The sequence below is a fragment of the Zeugodacus cucurbitae genome, chromosome 5 (assembly GCF_028554725.1).
Source record: "Zeugodacus cucurbitae isolate PBARC_wt_2022May chromosome 5, idZeuCucr1.2, whole genome shotgun sequence".
Classification (NCBI taxonomy): domain Eukaryota; kingdom Metazoa; phylum Arthropoda; class Insecta; order Diptera; family Tephritidae; genus Zeugodacus; species Zeugodacus cucurbitae.
This window is the reverse complement of record NC_071670.1, coordinates 7,358,764-7,379,278: the sequence shown is the minus strand read 5'-3', so window position 1 is coordinate 7,379,278 and position 20,515 is coordinate 7,358,764. Positions and strand designations below refer to the sequence as shown.

Here is a 20,515-nt window from a genome sequence, read left to right as displayed (position 1 = left end):
GAAAAATGTAGCGTACCACTGTGGCAGCGTGGTTGAGGGTCCGTTATGTGGCAAAAAAAAAACAAAAACTGCCTAAAGACGGGCGCAAATTTCATAGAATTTGTTAGTGACATTAGTGTGTTGTATTATAGCGTCGCGTCGGCCATTTGCGCACCATTAAAACAAAAGTAGTTGTTTGTTGTTGCTTATTGTTGTTGTTGTGTCATTTTTTTATATATTTAATGGCATGTGTTGGTATAGGGTGTCTTTTAATTTATGCGCTTTATTACACCCTCGCCAAAAAACGGATAATGTACAAATACACGCATTAGTTGACGGTGTTGCCATTAAGTTAAAAAATTTTTTTTTTCTTTAAATTAATTTAAAATAGAAAATTTTAAAATTTTTTTATTTTATTTTATTTTATTTTATTTTATTTTATTTTACTTTATTTTATTTTATTTTATTTTATTTTATTTTATTTTTTATTTCATTTTATTTTATTTTATTTTATTTTATTTTATTTTATTTTATTTTATTTTATTTTATTTTTTAATTTAATTTTATTTTATTTTATTTTATTTTTTATTTTATTTTCTATTTTTTTGATTTAAAATTTTTCTTTTTTTACATTATTTTATTCATTTTTTTTCTTACCCTCTGGCAACCCCCATTTACTTTAAAAATTCTTTTTTATAAAAAAATGAATAAATTTTATTTTATATTATTTTATTTTATTTTATTTTTTATTTTATTTTATATTATTTTATTTTTTATTTTATTTCATTTTACTTTATTTTACTTTTTTTATTTTATTTTCTATTTTTTTAATTTAAAATTTTAGTTTTTTTACATTATTTTATTAATTTTTTTTCTGACCCTCTGGCAACCCCCACTTACTTTCACCTTGTCACATTTTCTTAATATTTTATTTCGCCACTCACGCCACTGCGTCTTGTTAAAATGTCATAAAAAACCCTGAATATGCCTCATTAATTTTAAAAGGCGTTGATTATGTGTACACACGACGCGTACTTTCGGGGTCACCCACAAATCATAAAAATTCAGGAAAAAAAATAAATTAAATAAATGTGCCGTATTAGAGATTTAATGGGTAGGTAATGAGGAAAGCACTGCCTGAAAATGGGACTGAGTAGAGTAGGAGGAAGGGGAAAAAGCGCATAAAAAGTGCCAATAACCAGTTGCTGGTGGCACTTGGTTGCACAGGAAGTTTCAGAAATTGTGAAAAATTTATAATTCCGAAAATTTTTTTTCGAAAATATTTTAAATATAAAAAAAAATATTTTTGAATTATTTTTTCAAAACATGTTTAAAAAGTATTTAAAAAAAATTAAAATTCTTTAAAAAAAATTTATAAAAAAAGTAAAATTCTTTAATTTTTTTTTAATTCTTTAATTTTTTTTTAATAAATTTAAATAATTTTAATAAATTTTCAAAAAAAAAATTTATAATTAATTTCAATTCTTTTTTTTTCAAAATTAATTTTTTTTTAATTTTTTTTTTTTTTTCAAAATATATTAAAAAAAAAAATTTGTTTTTAATAAATTCAAAATTTTTTGTTCAAAAATTTAAAATTTTTTTATTAGTGTTTCTTATATAGTTTTTACCTTTTAAAAATATTATTATAATAAATTTGTTGTTTTCAAAATTCATTTCATTTTTCCTTCCCATAACGTCTCTTCCCTATACTGCACACTTCCTCTCTTTCTAACACCCTTTCGCTCACTCTCTCTTTCTACCACTTATTCTAACGCACATTCTCACTCTCAAACTACCACGCATCATCATCAGCACTCATTCGCTTATGTTCTAATCTCCAAAATTGATCGTAACCGATATCCATTCCCAAAGGTCATTTTGCATATCTACCGCGTAAATCTCATTAAAAGGATATACACCAAAAAACGGGCAGGCACTTATGTGGCAAGTTAGAGATACATTTAATAATGTTGAATAGACAAAGGGTAGCAGGATATGCAGCAAATTGCTGGCTATCAAAAACATTTTTTTCACGACTTAATGCTCATCTGCTGCTGCGGTTTGCCACTGCCGGCGGTTGCACGTTGCTTAGTGCGTGCGTATGCTGTATTTGCTTGCCGCAACTGTCTAATGGCGAAAGGGTAGCATTTGGGCCTGAGAGTGTACAACAAACACACGCTTATACATATATATAGATATGTCCGGAAGCTGCTGCGAACAGCGACAGTTGTTGCCACAGATAAAGATCGGCTTGCTATGCTGCAGTTATTTATTTCAAACTATGTATAAACGCATGTGCTGGCATATATAAATATATATAGAAGTAAAACGACGCATCTTCTTCAACTTGCCACATCATTGTTGCAAGTTATTATTGTTGTTGTTATTCTTCACTTTTCGCATATTTCTTCAATACTTCTACAATATTTATTTATTTATTCCTGTTTTTTTTTTGCGCTCCACCAATTTTTTTTTGTCTTCTTCTTGCCACTTGTACTTTTGCAACAAAATTTGCAATTCATAAATAATGCTGAAACATTTGGTTGCATGTAAATGTAGCACATTTCTCGGCAGTTGTTCGCATAACTGCGTCATGTGCCGCATACCGACTTGTGTAATGGCATTTCGACGCATTTAATTTGTCATGCAAAAATTTTATTTGCAAATTCTTTTTTTCATTTTCTTTTGTGTTTTTGGCATAACAACAACAATGCTATGTTGTAATTAAATTCTTTGTAGACGCCTTGAGTGGCATTTTCTCGAAGTGTTTGCAAGCTTAAGGACTATATTGAATGGTTGTTGCTTTGCAGCATTTGAAAAAACAAAGGAATTATTCTTGACAGAAATTCTTAATTAAATTGGAGAAAATTTTATACAAAATCTTAGAATGTCAAATCAAGTGTTTTTCTTAATAAAAGTGCTTAAAAAATTACAAAAAATCAAAAAGAAAATTGAAAATTGCAAAAGTTACTAAAATGAAATTTAAAAATGATTATTTGTTTAAAAGTGAAAAATTTTTTTTTTTTTTAGACTTTAATTTTATTGGAAAATTGAGATTTTTTTAAATTCTTTTTTTTTTTTTTGAAAAATTATAAAAAATATCTAAATTAGTGTCGAGATTATATTTTAAGTTAAACCTTACTCTTCATTACTATATCTCATTTTTGAATCGAGATATCCTTCTTAATATTAACCATATGTATGGAGCTTGCAACATGCGTTATATGGCAACCAAGCGAAAATTCCGACCGATTTCTCTAGTTTTTGGCACCAGCAGACATAACAAGGCAAGTGTAACTTTCTCACCAAATTTCATTAAGATATCACACATTTGTACCGTTATTTACTGTGTCACATCAGCTATATGAAAAAATGACTTTATAATCGGTATGTGAGAACAATTGAAAGGTGGTGACCTAGCCATCCAAATTTTATACCAATTGACTACAAATCAAGTGTAACTTTCACACTGAATTTCATTAAGATACATGGAATTTTAACCGTTATATGCAGTATCAATACAACTGGATGGCGTGATATTCTAACACTAGGTATATGGGAACTAGAGGAAGGTGGGGATCTATTTTACCCATATGTGGCAGCTATTGACATGAAATCAAATGTAACTTTCTCACCAAATTTCATTAAGATAACTCACATTTTTACCGTTATATACAGCATAAATTTAACTAGAAGAAATTTAGCTAGTAGAAGAAAACATAAATCGATTCGATTCGTATTTGTTGGAAAATTGCAACATTACAAGGATGTTATACTACCTGAGTTTTGTTTTGATATCTTCATTGTAGCTTGAGGTAACTATTAAAAAGCCATAAATATCATAATAATGTTATACACCGAATTTGGTTGAGATTGATTCAGTGGTTTGTGAGTTATTCGAATTTAACTAAAGTAGGCGGTGCCACGCCCATAATCTCATTTTCGAATTAGCTTGTATTCATAGTGTGTATTCACTGCATAAAGCCTTCAGCTTTCTATATATCAAATTTCATTAAAATATTCCAATAATTAGTCAGACTACAAGCAAATAAAGCCTGCCTGCGCCTGTGGCTATGCAACGTTTTTTGCATTTTTGCACGAATTATGGATTATAGCGTCTGATTGCCCATACTGTCACTCACTCTAACCTTAATTTTTGCGGTGTGCACTGCTTTTGTCTACTCCTTTTCATATTAATTGTGTGCGGCTGCGTTATTTGCAAATTTTTCTATATTTCACGGCAGTATAGGGTGGTGGTAGGTGTTTGCGCAATTTGTGAAGTGTCAAGCGTGGTGTGAAAAATGCCCTCAAGTGACACGTTAATACACACATACATACTCATTTTCACTTCAAACTGCATTTTTCGCTTGCACTCACTTGAAATGTGCATACCCCAAGTTGGGTGAACAATGAGACCCCTTTCACAGTTGGAAGTTCCATTTGACAGCGCCTTCAACTGATGCCTTTGTTTTCAACTCATTCAATGGTAGTCAATTATAATTTTTTTTGCAAGTAAGAACTTGAAAAACAGCAGCCATTTTTATTGTTTTTATGTGTAGGTGTTAAGTGGGCGGCTAATTAGCGTGAAAATATTTGAAAGGACGATATACAAGAATAACAAGAAATTGATGAAAAATATCAGCATAAAATTTAAGCGAAAATTCTTAACTTAAATTCGCAAAAATATTTTTCAAAAAGGTTAGGTTAGTAGTCCTAACTAAAAGAAACTTCAAAGAATTTTTTTTACAAACCTTCTGTTGCTTCACACCTCAACGCACCTTTAAATGTATAAAAAATCCAGCACAGTAAGATAAAAGCATACTGTATACAGTTCAGTAGCTCTCAAGTTATTTCTGTTCCATTTATAGTAGGTTGAGCAAGTGGGTGGTCATAAGACAATCAGTGGAAGAATATATCAAGACAAAGGCGTAAGAACAAAAAATGTTATATAAAAACGGAAAATACATGTGTATATGAAGCATGTAGGATATATACAGCAAGAAAATTTATAAATTTTTCACATTTGAAATTTTTTTTACAATGTGGCAGCAAGTATCCTTGCAATATTTTATAATATTTTTGTTATAAATACAACATTTTTATGTTATAAAACATTTTTCAAGCATATTTGACAAAATTTTTTTCAAAGGATCTGCATGTCCTGCGAAAAAAATATTGATATTTTGGCGTAAAATCAAGTTATTAAGCATTAAAATGCATTTTAAAGTGCTTAACTGCATTTTTTAGTCAAAGGACATGCGTGTCCTTGAATGTCAAAAATGTTGTTTTGTATAAAAATTGCAGATTTTAAGTAAAAATTAAGTTGAAAGTACATTCTTCTTTAAAATTTGTCATCACACATACGTTAAACGAGAATTTCTTTAAGTGTAACACCTTTACCACAGTTCCAAACAAAAAGAAAATAAACTTCATGTGTGCTAATATGCGCATTTACAAAGAAAACCAGCATATATATCGCCTGCGTCATACCACATATTTTTCCCATTATTAATATGCCTGCATTGCGCACGCATATGAGCTACTGCCAAACGTACCAAAAACGTAAATTGGCCAGATGCTTTTGATTTTCTATCTGAATTGTTTCAAGTATCCCGCAGGAGCAAACCAAAAAGGTGTATCGTGCAAGGAAAAAAGGACATACAAAGGCATATTACTTATAAATACATACTTAATAATGGTAAGGCGTGTGTCGGACATGTAAGTGGTGCGAGGTAGTGCAAAACATCTTCGTTTACTCGTATGTATTAAAGTGATACACGCACGCTCGCACTTGAATGCACACGCAAGGATAATCACTGAGACGACGTATGTGTATGGTTGTAGTTAGCTGGGCGTTGGTGGAAGATAGCTGTGGCTGTAGAAGAATAAACCCCAGTTAAGATAAGGATGAGCATAGTGTCTGCAGAAATACACGCGTGTGTTGTGGGAGTTGGGGGTATATCTCCGTTGGGCAGCAATTAATTTGATTTGAGCGCTCAAGCTGCGCAAAGAAAGCCTAAGGAATGAGAAAGCTGGTGCTGTAGCCCGGTCGGAAACATTAAATGAGGAGAGTTATTGCATTTTTTTTCCTTTAAAAACACTTTTGATGCGGCCAAAGCTGCAGCGTTGTCAAATAGTGTCATGAGTCAGCTGTCAGTTGTCACAAATATCGATGAGCTGTTAGAACTACTCAAGGAAAGATTATCCTAAAAGAAACAACTACTTTCTTTACTCTTAAGAAGTTATCAAGTTTCAAAAAATCAGTCAGTTGTCATTACAATTGTCGTTAGTTTTTCTGATTTGATAGTTCTCAAAAAATTGGTGCAGGGGTTATGGAAAATCACAAAAATTGTTAAAATAAATACTCAGTGCTGTAATTACTCTTCTGGAACTGTCGTTGTCTAAACATTCGGCCAGTAGTCAAGTAAACTTTGTCAGCTGTCATGAAATCGTTAATTAAATGATTAAACTAGACAGCAACATAGTATATAGTATTTTCACTGCTCTTCAGATCCTGTCAACTGTCAAAAATATGATGTCGGTTTTGTCAAAGTCTAATTTAATCTAATGTAGTCATCTGTCATTTGTTATTAAAAGTAGTCAATATTTATGACAACTTCTTACTTCAAATGTTTAACGATTCAACAGACCGTCTGTCAGTGGTCATATAAAGCTGTCAGTAGTCACAGAAATCTGTCACTAAACTGTCACTAGTCACGCAAATGATAGCAAACCGCATTACAGCTGAGAATATACAACCGAATTCCCTACTGACCACTTTAAACTACCGAAACTGTCCAGACTAACCGATTTCTTTGAAGTCTTCCAATTGCGTACAACTTCATACACACATTTGTAGTGTAAAATTCTCTGAAAATTGCGCAAAAACGCAGAAAATTAAGTGCATTGCTGCCGAACCAAACACAACATAAGTGGTGCAAATGCTACATATTGGTAAACGCCCACTTCGAACCGGTTATCCAGCTCCTTTGACCAAGTGAGCATGAATTAAAAATGGTATACTTTTGTAGTATGTGTGTTTGTTGTGTTGTGGTGTAAGTGGCAAACTATGTAGTTTTTTACTTGCCACTAGCCACATTAAATGCAATGTTTACCACATGCAACATGGCACAAAGGTCGCCATTGGTGATGCAACATACTGGAAATTTACTTGGTTAGATGCTTTTGTGTCTAATCAAAAGTGTTTTGCTGTCACATTGTTGGGTACTTTGTATGGAATATGAGAATATTAGAGGGCACACATATCCTTTTGATGGATACATATTAGCGCTGTGAGCTGTAAACATGTCCACAAAGCTCAATTGCAACTTAATTTAGAAGTAATTGGTGAGTAATTAGTTTATTTTCATATTTGATTCGTTTTTTTAGTAAATTGGCTAGATAAATTTTAAGGATCTGCATATCCTTTGTGAAAAATGTTTTCAATTCGACTTAAAATTGTTTCATATATAAGTTTGATACTTTTTGCATGTTTTTCGTGATTTTTTTTCCAAAGGACATTCGTATCCTTTTTTTCAAAAATCGATTTTTACATTTATTTTTGCATTTCTGCTGTTTACAACGATTTTAAGCACATTTACGCATAATTTTTGTAGAAGGACATGCATATCCTTGCTAAGAAAAATGTGTGTACAATGAAAAAATCTGTTTAAAATTGCTGCAAAAACAGTTCATTAAACTTTTTCATATTTCGTTCAATAAGAATACTTTAGACTTGATTTTGACGCTGCTAAGGAAGCAAATCTTTCCCATCAAAGCTTTTTTTATTTCTTATGACATTTTTTTCACACTCTCCTTCCCTGAGTTGAGAAAAGAAGCTACCACTTTCGTACGCATTGTACGTATGCATACAAGAGTGAATAATTTTAACACTTGACGCAATATGTTGTACGTCACACCTCAACGGCAGCGGCGCCGTTCGACGAAGTGTTGAAGTGTGTGCTTCAAACAAGCAAACACACGCGCACACACATTTGCATGAATCATACCACCAACGGGTAAAAAAAGCTTGCGGTGTTGCATGCAACATGCATGGAAAATTCTCAACCCCAAAGCCAGCTGTTGCAAGCAAGCAGCAACATGATGGCTGCGCTACATAGGCGCAAACAATGGTTAGTAATATTAGCTGTGCGTGTGTTTGAAGCAGCGGCGGGTAGTAGCCACAGCGTTAGGGGTGCGCAAATCAATATGGCCGTTCGGCGCGCGCAAAACAACCATTATTATCGGCTTGTGGTGTTGTCTGTATATTTATGTATTCTACTTTTTTTAAGTTTCTGTGGTGAGCGCTGCAGCTTTCTGCTAGTCGCTAGTTTTTTTATTTTTAATTTCATTTCGTTAATACTTGCTTTGTAATTTTTTAATGATGGCCTACCCTTTGTTGTGTGCGTACGTTTATTTTTAGCGCGCACACTGCAATCAGGTATGCCAGTTTGTATGTATTTAGGTCCCCTAGCTTTGTCGCTTAACGCCTTTTTATTAAAAATTCTTTTTGATTTCGCATGCAGTTGGCAGCCGGCAGCTTTTGTGGCTTTGATTTTTCGTTTTTTTTTTTCTCAGTCACACCAGCCATTGTGCTGTGAACATGCGATTATACTGATTAAACCAGCTGTTAGTGCTGGGAAAATGTGAGTGTCACAGTTTAATTTGGTTAAATTTAAGGTGTTTTTAAATTTTTGTTGACATTTTGAGTGAAATACGGGGTAAAATGGCTTTTAAGCGGATTTTAGATAAGCAAAGTAGTTTAAATTACTAAATATATTGAAAATTTAATGTTTTAAATGCAAAAACGGAATTTTATAAGCGAGGATATGCATGTCCTTGCACGAAAAAATTTCAGAAACTTGCTTAAATACATTTTAATAACAAAAAATGGCAAAATATATGCTAAACAACAATTTTTTGTTGCAAGGATACGCATGTCCTTGAAATTTTTTCTTCATATATCACTATAAAAATGATCAATTTTATATAAAAAACAGTTTTTTGGTCGTATAAGCCACTTTTTTCTTAAAGGACATTAGGGTACTGTCTATATAAGTGCCTATAATAAGCAGTTCTACGCATATTTGACAAACAGTATGTAAATGGCAAAGTTTTGTATTTCTAGTAGACGCTGTTTATAAACCGCAACCACACTTCATACACATTTCTACTACAATTAATGCAATTACAAAATTAAAATTCCAAGCGACAACCAAAACGTATCATTCTCGAACTGAAAATCGAAAGTTATAATCAAATCTAATTATAGCACAAATTATAGGTAGCAAATTGTGGTATGCACAATAAAGCAATAATACATCTAGTAGGTCAAGCGCGCCATATGCTGACTGGGCGGTACAATATTGCGTGTCGCTGTGGAGACAAGCTGCTTTACGGCTGTCATTGGTCACATATTTTGACACGCAGTCAGTCAGCCAGTTTAACAGTTCAACGGTTCAATGGTTTTTAGTTGCTTATTTCCATAGACAAAATGTTTTCCTGTTGTATTGGGTGGTGGTACCCACACACATAGTTCAGCGCGCATTTTGACTTCATGCAGCGCACACGAAAGGGCGTACCGCTTGTTGGGCGTGTGGGCGTAGGTGCTGTCGCAACTGGGAAAGCAAACATATGGAGGCGAGGCGTGCCACCAGTAACCGCAAACACACGCGTTGCACATGAAATTATTAATAATAGTCGGTAAAGTAGTACTGACCGCGCGTAAAGTACGCGCACGGGCGTACGTGTGAAGCGCCACAACTGACGCGGGGCGTAGCGTTATGCGACACATTAGCAACAACTAAAAGCTGTAATACTATTACTAAGTTTGTGCGCGAACCCTTTTCTCTTGTGTTACTATTTAAGGACGTGCGGTCTTACCGCGCCGCGGGCGGTTCTCCCGCCTGTGACGCGTGAAAAATTATACAACCATTGTCTGGGTGTCTGTAGTAGTGTACCGCGCATTATGTGTCAAAGTTCATGCGTCTGGCGCGGAGTGCGTGCAGCGACGGCCAAACTGCAGTGGCGCTTCTACTTATGTTTAACTAACCGCCTTAGTTGTTGGACCACAGTGCCAAATATTTTTACATTTACTTGCGCGCATCTTTCTTCAGCGCGTACGCCTGTGCGCCTTCCACAACGCCATAGGCGCAAAGCGACGGGTGGTGGCGTCTTCACTGGCGCGCATACTCACGCGTACACAAGAATTTCGCGAAGATCAAAAGCAATATTGGCAAATTGCCGCCAACACCGTCGCCATCGACAACGCCATCAATGATATGCCGTGCGCAAATATAGCGCGCCGCGCCAATACAACACGCCGCGCAGTAAGCAACCATTGCTGATGGCGCACATCAATAAATATCAGTTTTTTTGCTGCTGACTGATCATACCGCAGCGCTAAGGACGGCAGTAATGCGCCTGTGTTTGCTATTTTATTTTTCATTTTATTGTGCTATTTAATCCGAACAACAACAACGTCGTCGTCGATCAAACGAAACAAACCGCGCGCGCGCTCCTCCGAATGCTAGCTTATGCAAATCCAACGCTAGCCGGACTAACCGGATCGGTGCGCGCACACACACACAGCCACATAGTTTATTGCAGCATCGTCGGCATACTACAAAGCGCTAGGCGGAATTGGGCAAAAGACTGATTGGAAAACAAGTAGAAAGAAAATGCGTTGGCCGCGCGCGTTCGATTGCGCTTCATTGGAAGGCGCGCCACTTGTTGGTGGTCCATTGGTGGCGCGCGCACGCTCTTTGCCGTTGTGCGCCGCCAAGCGTCGTGGCGTGCAGACAAATATGAATCGTTATGATCATCGCCACCGCCAATCGCCACTGTCGCAGCCCACTCAGGCGGTAGGCCAACCATGCAATGTTGTGTTGGCTCGTTTAGCTGGCATTATGGTTGGTGCGGCTGAGTGGCTGGCATGCGATTATTTCGATATTTTATTGACGCTTCACTTTGATAATCCATATCTTCTTATATACATATAGATATATAAGCTACTCATTTGCAGTGAAGTTTGTAAGCGCGCGCGCGTAGTTAATTAAAGTATAAGTGTAATACATTTACAGCGAAATCAATGAGGAAGTGCAAGTTTTTACAACTCGCAAACTAACAAGCTACATTAGCAATAATGACGTACAATATCAAATGAAGCGTTCGATAGCGCGATGATCCATTGCGGCGCTCAGCTGTTGCTATTTGTCAGTTCAATGAGTGAAGTGGTGGAAGGAGTGAATCCATTATGTGAATCGAAAACAGGCTCTGTAGCGACTATTTAAGTGATGAAATGTTTGATTGAGAAGTAGTAAGCTGTAATGTACCGTTGGCATTATGATAGCAATAAATTCGAAGGCTTTAGTATAGCAGATAATATCAAAAATGTTTGTATAAGTGATACGCCTATTATCGAATGAAGAGCTCTTTTGATATAAAGCTTTCTAGATAGAGTACGTGTTGCCTGTGAGCTTTTTACAACATATTTTTACAACGTCTGTCCTGAACGATAATTTAAATAGACTACCCCAGAAAAGCGTCAAATGAGCTTTCAAAAGCTCCTGGAACTCCCGCAAATAGTAGGGATCCCAGTTTCACAAACTAAGTGAAGCAACATAGCTAACAACATACAATATTTGTGATTGAATTTAATTAGTAAGCTGCTAAACACCTTATTAAGAGGCATGTCTCTTCTGTAATACGTACTAAAGCTCTTAGGCTCAGAAACTAGCCGACTTTTTCTTGGTATAATCCAATAAACGATTCTCAATAGAGCAAAACCACTGTGAAACAATAGTTCTATCGAAACCTGCCTGATATTTCATTAAAAGCTCTAAGGACGATAAAAAGAAAGCAGTCAAACTCGATTTCTACAAAAGCTTTTGGAATGCTAAAATATATGATCGAGATTGAAAGAAAATTGCGAGGTCCCACAGCGCTCAGGCTCTTTGAAAGCTCTAACTTCAAAAGCTTTTACTACATTTTGATGTACTGCATACTTGAAAAACGCTATATGGCTTAAAACCTTCTCAGATCTTCAGCTAAACTAAATGAATTCGATTATTAAGTTCTTTGAATTGAAGTAATCAAGAAAATTAGAATAGGACCGAAGCTTTAAGCTCTAACTGAACTTCGTTTGAATAAGAGCTTCAGTAGCCATGTTAAACTGGCTTCGCGTACTCTGTTTATACTAAAAAAAATTGTTAAAAAACTCTGCACCGAACTTTTGATCAAAGAACCTAAAGGTAAACAGAGCCTTAAAAGCTGTGAAAAGCTCGAAGTATGAAAAGTAAACAACAAAGTGACAGTTTTACTGTTTGGACTTTAGATTTTTACCTTCGGTGAGCTTTATTAGTTGGTTGATGAAGCAATGACTCGATTTTGGAACGTTCCCATCAAGCTTTAAAAGACTGATAATAGAGAAAAAGCTCGGCAAAGTTCAAATAAACTAGTTTTTTCCCCAAAAGTTTCACATAAACTAAAATTCAGTAGTATAGTTAGACGCTTGAAGATTAAAGAACCACAAGAGGTGTCTTCCGCAAGCTCCCTCCGTCCAAGTAGCTTTGTAACCACCTTTCAACAACATAAATATCGCCAATCGACATGTAACGACAGTTATCACCAAATGAATGGCTGCCGACGCTATTAAACCGCTGCAAACCCCGCATGCGGCATGTTGTGTGGCAAGTAGCCAGTGGCGGTGCAATAGCGGTAGACAAACGGTTTTGTTGTAATTTCATGTTTTTTGTTTTTTATTTGTATTTTGAGCAACACAATTGCGACTTTTTGTTTGCTGAATGCCTTAATATTGTTGTTGCTGTTGTAGACATTTTAAGGCACTCGCCAATAAATAAGCTGTTTTTGTAACAACAACAAGAGTAACAACAATAAGCTATAGCAAAAGCGTAAAAAGGCATAAGCGACGCTTTGTTAGCGTTCAACCGTTTGAAGTTGCCGACAAAAATGGCGCCGTTTAAAGGCGGCGATTGATGAGCGTCAGCGCTACGTTTAGTGCAATGGCGTATGCCAGTAGAGTGTGCAATAACAAAAATTATATTGATATAATGTTTGAAAATTGGTAGTAAAAAAGTTGAAATTATAAAATATACAGCTACAATCACTTGCAATTTGTTTTTACATAGACATGTTTTATATAGGTGTGTGTGGGTATATGAGTATTAATTATAAATGCAGAGATGTTTTAATGAGCCAATAAAAAATTCTCTCAATTTGAAATTTACGCCTTACATAACAAAAATTTGTTGGAAAAAAATTTGAAATTTTTGTGAAAACTTTTTTTTATTAAAAAAAAAATATTTTGGAAATTTTGAAAAAAAAAATTTTAATTTTGAAAAATTTTTAAAATTTTTGTTTTTTTATTTTGAAAAAAAAGTCCAAAAAAAAGTAATTGAATTTTTGAGTTTTTAAAAATTTTGAAATTTTTTATAATATAAAAAATATATATTTTTTTTTTTTAATTTTGAAATATGTATATTCTTAACATTTCTAATTTTAAATTTTTGAATTGTTTTTCCAAAATTTTATTGAAGAAATATTGCAACTTCATAAATTTTTTTTAATTCGAATTTATCTCTCAAATCTAAACGACTTCTCAGCCATTCTACATGACATAATGACACTTTATATACCAATTAATTAAATCCAACACACATTATTCATACAAAGCTGTGTCAAAAAATTAATTTCAATTAATTGCCTTTCATTTTTGTTTGTACTACCATTTAATGCGGTAAATTTGCAGATTGAGAGATTTCTTTATTTTTTTACCAAACTTGTTTTTGCGCTTGCGTACATAGCAGTATGGCGGCCATTTTCTGTTTTCAACATCGAAAATAACGCGACTTTTTTGTGGGCATAATTATGAATTATAATTTTTTGTTTTTGTTTTGTCATGAAATTTTCGGTAAACAGAGAAGACGTACAGTACTTACAAATCCATGTTTATCACTAATATTGTTGGTCAATTTTAATTTGTGAAATGAGACGACCTTCTGCATCCACTGTTCGCCGGTTGTCGGCGAATCGGGGTGGATGTACATGCGTTTTGGCATTTCCGGATCCGCTTTGCCGGCGATCATCCAGCGGCTGGAAGGAGAGAAATAATATATTTGTACAATTAGAGATGGTGTTTTTTTTATAAGAGGAAAGGTAATTAAAGCTAGAATTTATTTGAAAGAAAATTTTCAAAATTAAAAATACAAAAATATAAATTTTACAATTTTTTTTTGGTGCTACAAAATACAAAAAACTCATTTTCAAAATTAACAACTTTTAATATTTGCATTAATATTTGTATTATATTCTAACAAAAATAATTTTTTTTTGGTATTCTTATGTTAGGAAAATGTTATATTAGAAATAAAAAATTATAAAAAAAATTACTTAGACATTTTTTTTTCATGTTACAACAACAAAAACTCCACTATATATTAAATTTTCTAAAAAAAATTCTTACAAAACATTTTTCTTGTTTTTCGATAATTTTGTTAGGAAAATGTTATATTACAAAAAATTATAAAGAAATTTTATTTCAAAAACACTAAATTAAAATTTGTATTAAAACAACAATTTAGTATAAATATTTTTAGATTCTCAATTTTTTCTTAGATAATTTTCTAAGTCACAAAAAAATTTGAAATTTTTTTAAAATTATTATAATTTTTTTTTTTAGTTTTGAAATTTTTTATAAATTATTTTAATCCTTTGTTTTGTAATTTATTATTTATATTTTCGAAAATATTTAAAACATGATTGAGATTTTACATAGTGAAAAAATTATTTATCTAATTTCATTATAAAAAATTTGAAATATGAAATTGTAAAATTTTTAATTTCTTATATTTTTTTATATTCTACTAATTTTTTATGTATTTTTGTTATATTTCCTTCTATACAAATTTTAAACTTTTGTAAATTTTTCGGAAAATTTTTGAAAATTTTTTAAAACTAATTTTTATTTAATATTTGTTTTTTATTTAAAATTTTGTTTTGGATTTTTTTGAAATTTATTAATATATTTTGGTTTTATTTTTTTCAAAAAACATGTTAAATTTCAAAATTCATATTTTTATCTAATTTTTTTAAATATTTTTCTCTAAATAAACACCCACCTATTATGAAACTTATAACGATAATCATCCGCCGCTACGATGTCCAAGAGCAAAATATATTTCGCTTTGGCGTCCAGACCCGAAACGCGAAATTTCATTTGAGGAAACATTTGCCTGCAAGAAAAGAAAAAAAAAACATTAAATTTTAATTTTTCAACTCAAAAATTTTCGAAAATAGCAGAGTCATTACAAAGATATAAACGCAACCACAAAATATGCGAGGTAACTGTGGTGAAATTTTGTACAAAATATTAACAGCAGAGCAGAAGCTGAGCAATGAAGACATTCACTTTATATGCATATTATAACAACAACAATAATATACTAGTTGTTGTTGCTTATGTGCTGCATAACTTGACCACCAAAAACTCATTCAATTTGCTAAGAAATATATATTTTTTTTAATTCTTTGTTTCTTTTTCCGCTCATCAAGTGGCGCCTGCGCTTGGCGCCACACAGACATACACCTTCGTAGCGAAATATACCAGTCAAATTTACAAATTTTCACCCAAGACGCCAACGACGTTTATGGCTCGCTTGCAGCAAACTAAATTGAAATTGGCTGCAGCAGCCAAACCGCAATAATAATAACAGCAACAACAACAACAACAATAACAAGTGCAATGAGTCAAGCAAAAGTTGCCAAGTCGAAAATTGCCACCACATAAAGGCAATAATAACAGCAACAACAAACGAGTTATAGCTTGTTGCCACCAACGAGTGCCATGCCACACAAGGTAAGATTGCAGCGTGCAACAACAACAAGTTGCAAAGCATAGTGCAGTTATAGCTTGGCTAGCGCCAGCGGTCATTATGTGGGCTGATCGCACTAATGTTGCAGCTCACAGCTGTGTGGCTGGCTGACTGTCTGTCTGCCTAACTCTCTCTGTGTTTGTGATTACTCCAGGCACTCGCCGTCCGAAAAACCAACAAACCATTAAATACGAAAGCAAACATTTTTATTTGGCCTGCATGTTGCAAGTTCATCATAAACCCTGCCACACACACACACGAAGGTATACAAATGCATGTTTGTTGCCCGAAAAGCCCTTTGTGGCTGGCTCGTTGTCGTGGCTGTGTTAGCTGACTGGCGCTTGCGCCAAGCCGCCCATTTACAACAAATATGAAAATTATAACTTTAGGCAGCAATCACTCAATCTGTGTAGTGGCAGCATGTAGCGTTGGCAACAATAACAACAACTACAATAATGAGTGTTATAAAACAGCGCAGTGTTGTAAATGCACGCTGAAAAAGGGTTTAGTGGAATTTTTGGGAAAAAAAATTGAATTTAAGAAAAAAATTTAGAATTTTGTAAAAAAAATTTTGAATTTTTGAAAAAGAAATTTAAATTTTTTATGAAAAGTTTGAATTGTTTTACGATTTTTTTATAAATTCTTTCTTGTGATTTTTTGATACATTTTTATATGAAAAAACAATTTTAATTTTTTTTATGAAATAGTTTCAAATTTTTTAAATTTTTTTTATTTTAAATTTTTATATAAACACTTTCTTGTGATTTTTTGATACATTTTTATATGAAAAAAATTTGAAATTTTTTTATGAAAAATTTTAAGCTTTAAATTAAATAAATAATATTTTTAAACAAAGAAACTTAAAACTTTTTCAATATTGCTTTTGTTATCTTAACATCAAAATTTTTTTTCTAAAAATAAAAAATTGTTGTTTTTAAATAAAAAATTATTTGTTTTAAATAAAAAAAATTATTAAAAATAATACAAGAAAAATTTAATAAAATAAAAAATTGGTTCCGTTTGATTTTTAATAAAAAAAATGATAATTCGAAGAAAAATTTTTATTAATTTCTTTTTTAAATTTCAAAAATATTTTTTGGTTTCAATTTCTTCCTTTTTATATTTTTATAAATTTCTGCTGTACCCAAATTAATAATAGCGCCAAAAGTGAAAAGCAAAAAGAAAAAAATGGAAAATAAAAAATTTTAAAATTTAAAAAATATAAAAATTTTTTAAAAATATGAATAAAACTTGAAAATTCTTCACCAAAAAACATAATTCAAGTCATTGAAAGCAAAAATTTATGTGGGCTGACATTATTTGTTTCATATTATTACTACTTTTGTGTTTTTTTGGACCAACGCAAGTCGCCACAAATCATATGCAGCCACAAAAAAATATAACAACAACAAAAAATATGTATTTCTGAGCACCAGCAGCAGGCAGCAGCATCATTCATGGCACAACAACTCATTCATAATCATCAGACACATCACCCTCAGCAACAACAACACACACAAGCAAACGCATAAATCTGTGTCCCAGCGATCGTCAACTGGGCGGGCCATACGCGACGCAGCGTAGCGCCAGTTAACCGGTCAACAGAGCACAGCCTAGTTATCGAGTAACTAACTACACCTCCAAGTAATGTTGCTGCTGCTGCTGTTGTTACTCTTGATGATGATGATGCTGAGTTAATTTTTTTTTAAGATGATTTCTTGTTGTTGTTGTTGTTGCTGATCTTGTTATTGTTTTTGTTGCCGTTGTCATCATTTGTGCTGCACGCGCAGTTAGTTCGTTAAATTTGATTCATGAGTCTGGCGCTGGTTCGCAACCGTGCGCTCCTCGTCTGCTGCTTTAGTTCATCATTTTTCTTGCTATTGTTGTTGCTGGCGCTGCTGCAGCAGCGTTTGCTGTAGGTCCGTATATGCTGTCTGTGTCCAGTTAACTAGCTGCAGTCTGTCTTACTTTTGACCCTTTTTTTGGTTTGCTGTGGGCGCTTATTTTAAGGTATTTTGGTCTGTATCTTCATTTCGAGCGCTGCACAGGTTGGCTGAACGTGATCTTTCTGGTACACAGTGCGGAAAAAAGTGATCGTTGAATTTTAGTTGGGTGCAAGATCAACTGTGATCGATGATATTTGGAGGGAAGATTACAAATTTGATTAGTTATTAGACTCAACAGTCTCAAAAGTGATGCTTGCGGCTGGTTATTGAGATTTCGGATCACAATTATTTTTCTAAAAAACTGACATGTGACTGAAGTGATTCTCACCTTGAAAGCTTTATTGGCAGATCTAAATTTTCAAGCTGAGCATCTGTTCGAGTTCAAATATATTATTATATAAGAATTTTTGTGATCTTCAAAGTCAGAATTTGACTTCGATCATTACTTTTGTGAATAAGATCATCCCACGATCTCTTTATTTTAAGAATATGCTATTAACTTTTAGTAAGTAGTATAGAAAATATGTAATGCCATTAAGTACTTAGATCATCTTGTAAACTTATTACAGCGTTCAGTCTACGATCAAAATTTTTTCAAGCACACCTATGAAAAAGTTCTCAGCGCCAAGATCACCACACGATCAGTTAGGACAAGAAAACGATTTTTTATAATATTTGAAGCTTCTAAAAGGAATGTTTGCTATAAAATTATGTTCTAATTTGAAATAAAGTCATATGAGACCAAAAATATTACTAAACGATCATGTCAGAGACAGTAATGATCATGATGATGATTCTCCGTATAAAATATGTAAATTTTACATTCGAATTCTACATCAAATAGATCTATGTGATAGTTTTTCAGTCAATATCATATTTGTTTCAGTTCAAATCAATATTTTGTGCTGTTCGAGGCAAGTACATGGTCACTTAGTGATCGTGAGATCGTTAGAAATGTATTTGACCTTAATCTTAAATTTTTTAATGGATTCTGAAAGCAATTGATGTTTGTATTAGACTCTCTTAACTTGGTAAAAAATATTTGTAAGTTTAAATCAATATTTCTTGTTGATCGAGTCAAGTACATGAGCAGTGAATGATCGTGAGATTGTCATAAATGCATTTCAACTTAATTTAAAAATTTTTTTATTCGAAAAGCAAATGATAAGTGAATTATACTCTCTTAGCTTAGTAAAAAAGGTTTTTAAATACAAATCCATATTTCTTAATAATCAAGTCATGTACATGATCAGTGAGTGATCGTGAGATGATTAGAAATAAAGTTTACCTTTATTTAAAAACATTTAATGAACTATAAATGCATATGATGAGTGGATTAGACTACCCTAACTAAATAAAAATGGTTTTTGATGACTTGGCATGATCACTGATCATTTAATATACGAAAGAAGTAAAGTATAAAATTTTTTTGGATTCTAAAAGTTAGTCCCGAGCTGCTCCGGTATTCCTTGAGGGTTAGTAATAGTTCTTGTAGAAATAGGAGGTGACACGATCACTGATCGTTTCATATAAGACTTTTTGATGTTGGTTTTACATGATCTGAACGCATGATCAAACGATCGTTTTAAGGTAAAAAAAAAATTAAGAATATTTTAAAAAAATTTAAAAATTTTTTTACTTTCTGGGTGAAGCTATTCTAGGTTAAAAAAAAATGGTTTTTGATAAGTTGACATGATCACTGATCGGTTAATGTAAAAAGCTTATTGATCGTTGTTTTAGAGGATTTCTATGCATAATCGCGATCATGTCATGCTCAAATGAACGTTTTGATCTAAAATTATGTATTGCAAATATTTAAAAAAAAAATTTTACAAAAAATAATTTAAAAAAATTATTAAAAAAAAATGAATTAAAAAATTTTAATTAAAATTTTAAATTTAATAAAAAAAATAATAATAATTCAAAAAAAATTTAATTTTTAATTTAATTTATTCTAAACTTCTTAACCGTTTTCTACCACAAATGCTACCCTCTATTGTAAACTTTCTTTTTCACTTTTGACTGCCAATAAATTTCAGTTACACCGCCGCTACAGCGTTTTTCATACGCAATTGAAGTAATGCTTCCAAAAAAGAAATGTGCGAACACGAGCGCTACACTTTTTATTGAAATATTTTTCATAAGATACATAGTTATTGTTGTTGTTGCCTTTTGCAATTTTGACGCATACAAAATGCTTGCAACACAAGATTAGCGCGCCCAAACAAGCAGAAGCTGCAAGCGCCGACAGCACAATGCAGTGCAACATGGAAAGTGAGGAACTGTAGCGCCGCCAACGCCGCCAAAACAACAAAAACAATAGCAGTAACAACACAAAAATGCCAATAAAGAGGCGCCTCTGAGGTGCTGTTTTTGTGCGTTTTTTTTATTTTTTATAATTTTTTGTGAATCCTTTATATTGATTTGCTGCTTTGCGCTATATACAAACACATGCACACACATTCTCACGCACTTTGCGAGCGCGTCTTGTTGATGGCTTGTTAACAAGCTGCGATTTTTGTTCTTGTTTTTTGTGCCACATTTGCTGAGTTGGCCTTGCGTGTGTTGCACATTTCAATTGTCCTCTGCGCGGGATCAGATCTGTTGTTGTTGTTGTTGTAGCAGTCAGTTTGTAGACGTTAACAGTTTTATTGTCTTTTACTTTAAGACGAAGGTGCTCATATATTTATGTTTGTGCAC

General features: G+C 32.9%; 2 protein-coding genes across 6 annotated transcripts in view; one reads left to right on the top strand and one right to left on the bottom strand.

Moving 5' to 3' along the window:
• LOC105218490 (optomotor-blind protein) overlaps positions 1-20,515 on the bottom strand; it is a 243,750-nt gene that overhangs the window by 99,392 nt on the left and 123,843 nt on the right. For 3 of the 4 annotated variants that reach the window (XM_054232391.1, XM_054232394.1, XM_054232392.1), the window contains 2 exons: positions 15,117-15,230; positions 13,929-14,091 (listed from right to left, as the gene is read on the bottom strand). In XM_054232391.1, coding sequence (XP_054088366.1) covers positions 13,929-14,091; positions 15,117-15,230 — 277 coding nt within the window. The remainder of the gene's footprint in view (positions 1-13,928; positions 14,092-15,116; positions 15,231-20,515) is intronic. The other variant, XM_054232393.1, reaches the window with a different exon arrangement.
• The window catches only part of LOC128922326 (uncharacterized), a 323,101-nt gene that overhangs the window by 260,227 nt on the left and 42,359 nt on the right, over positions 1-20,515 (top strand). The window lies entirely within an intron of this gene.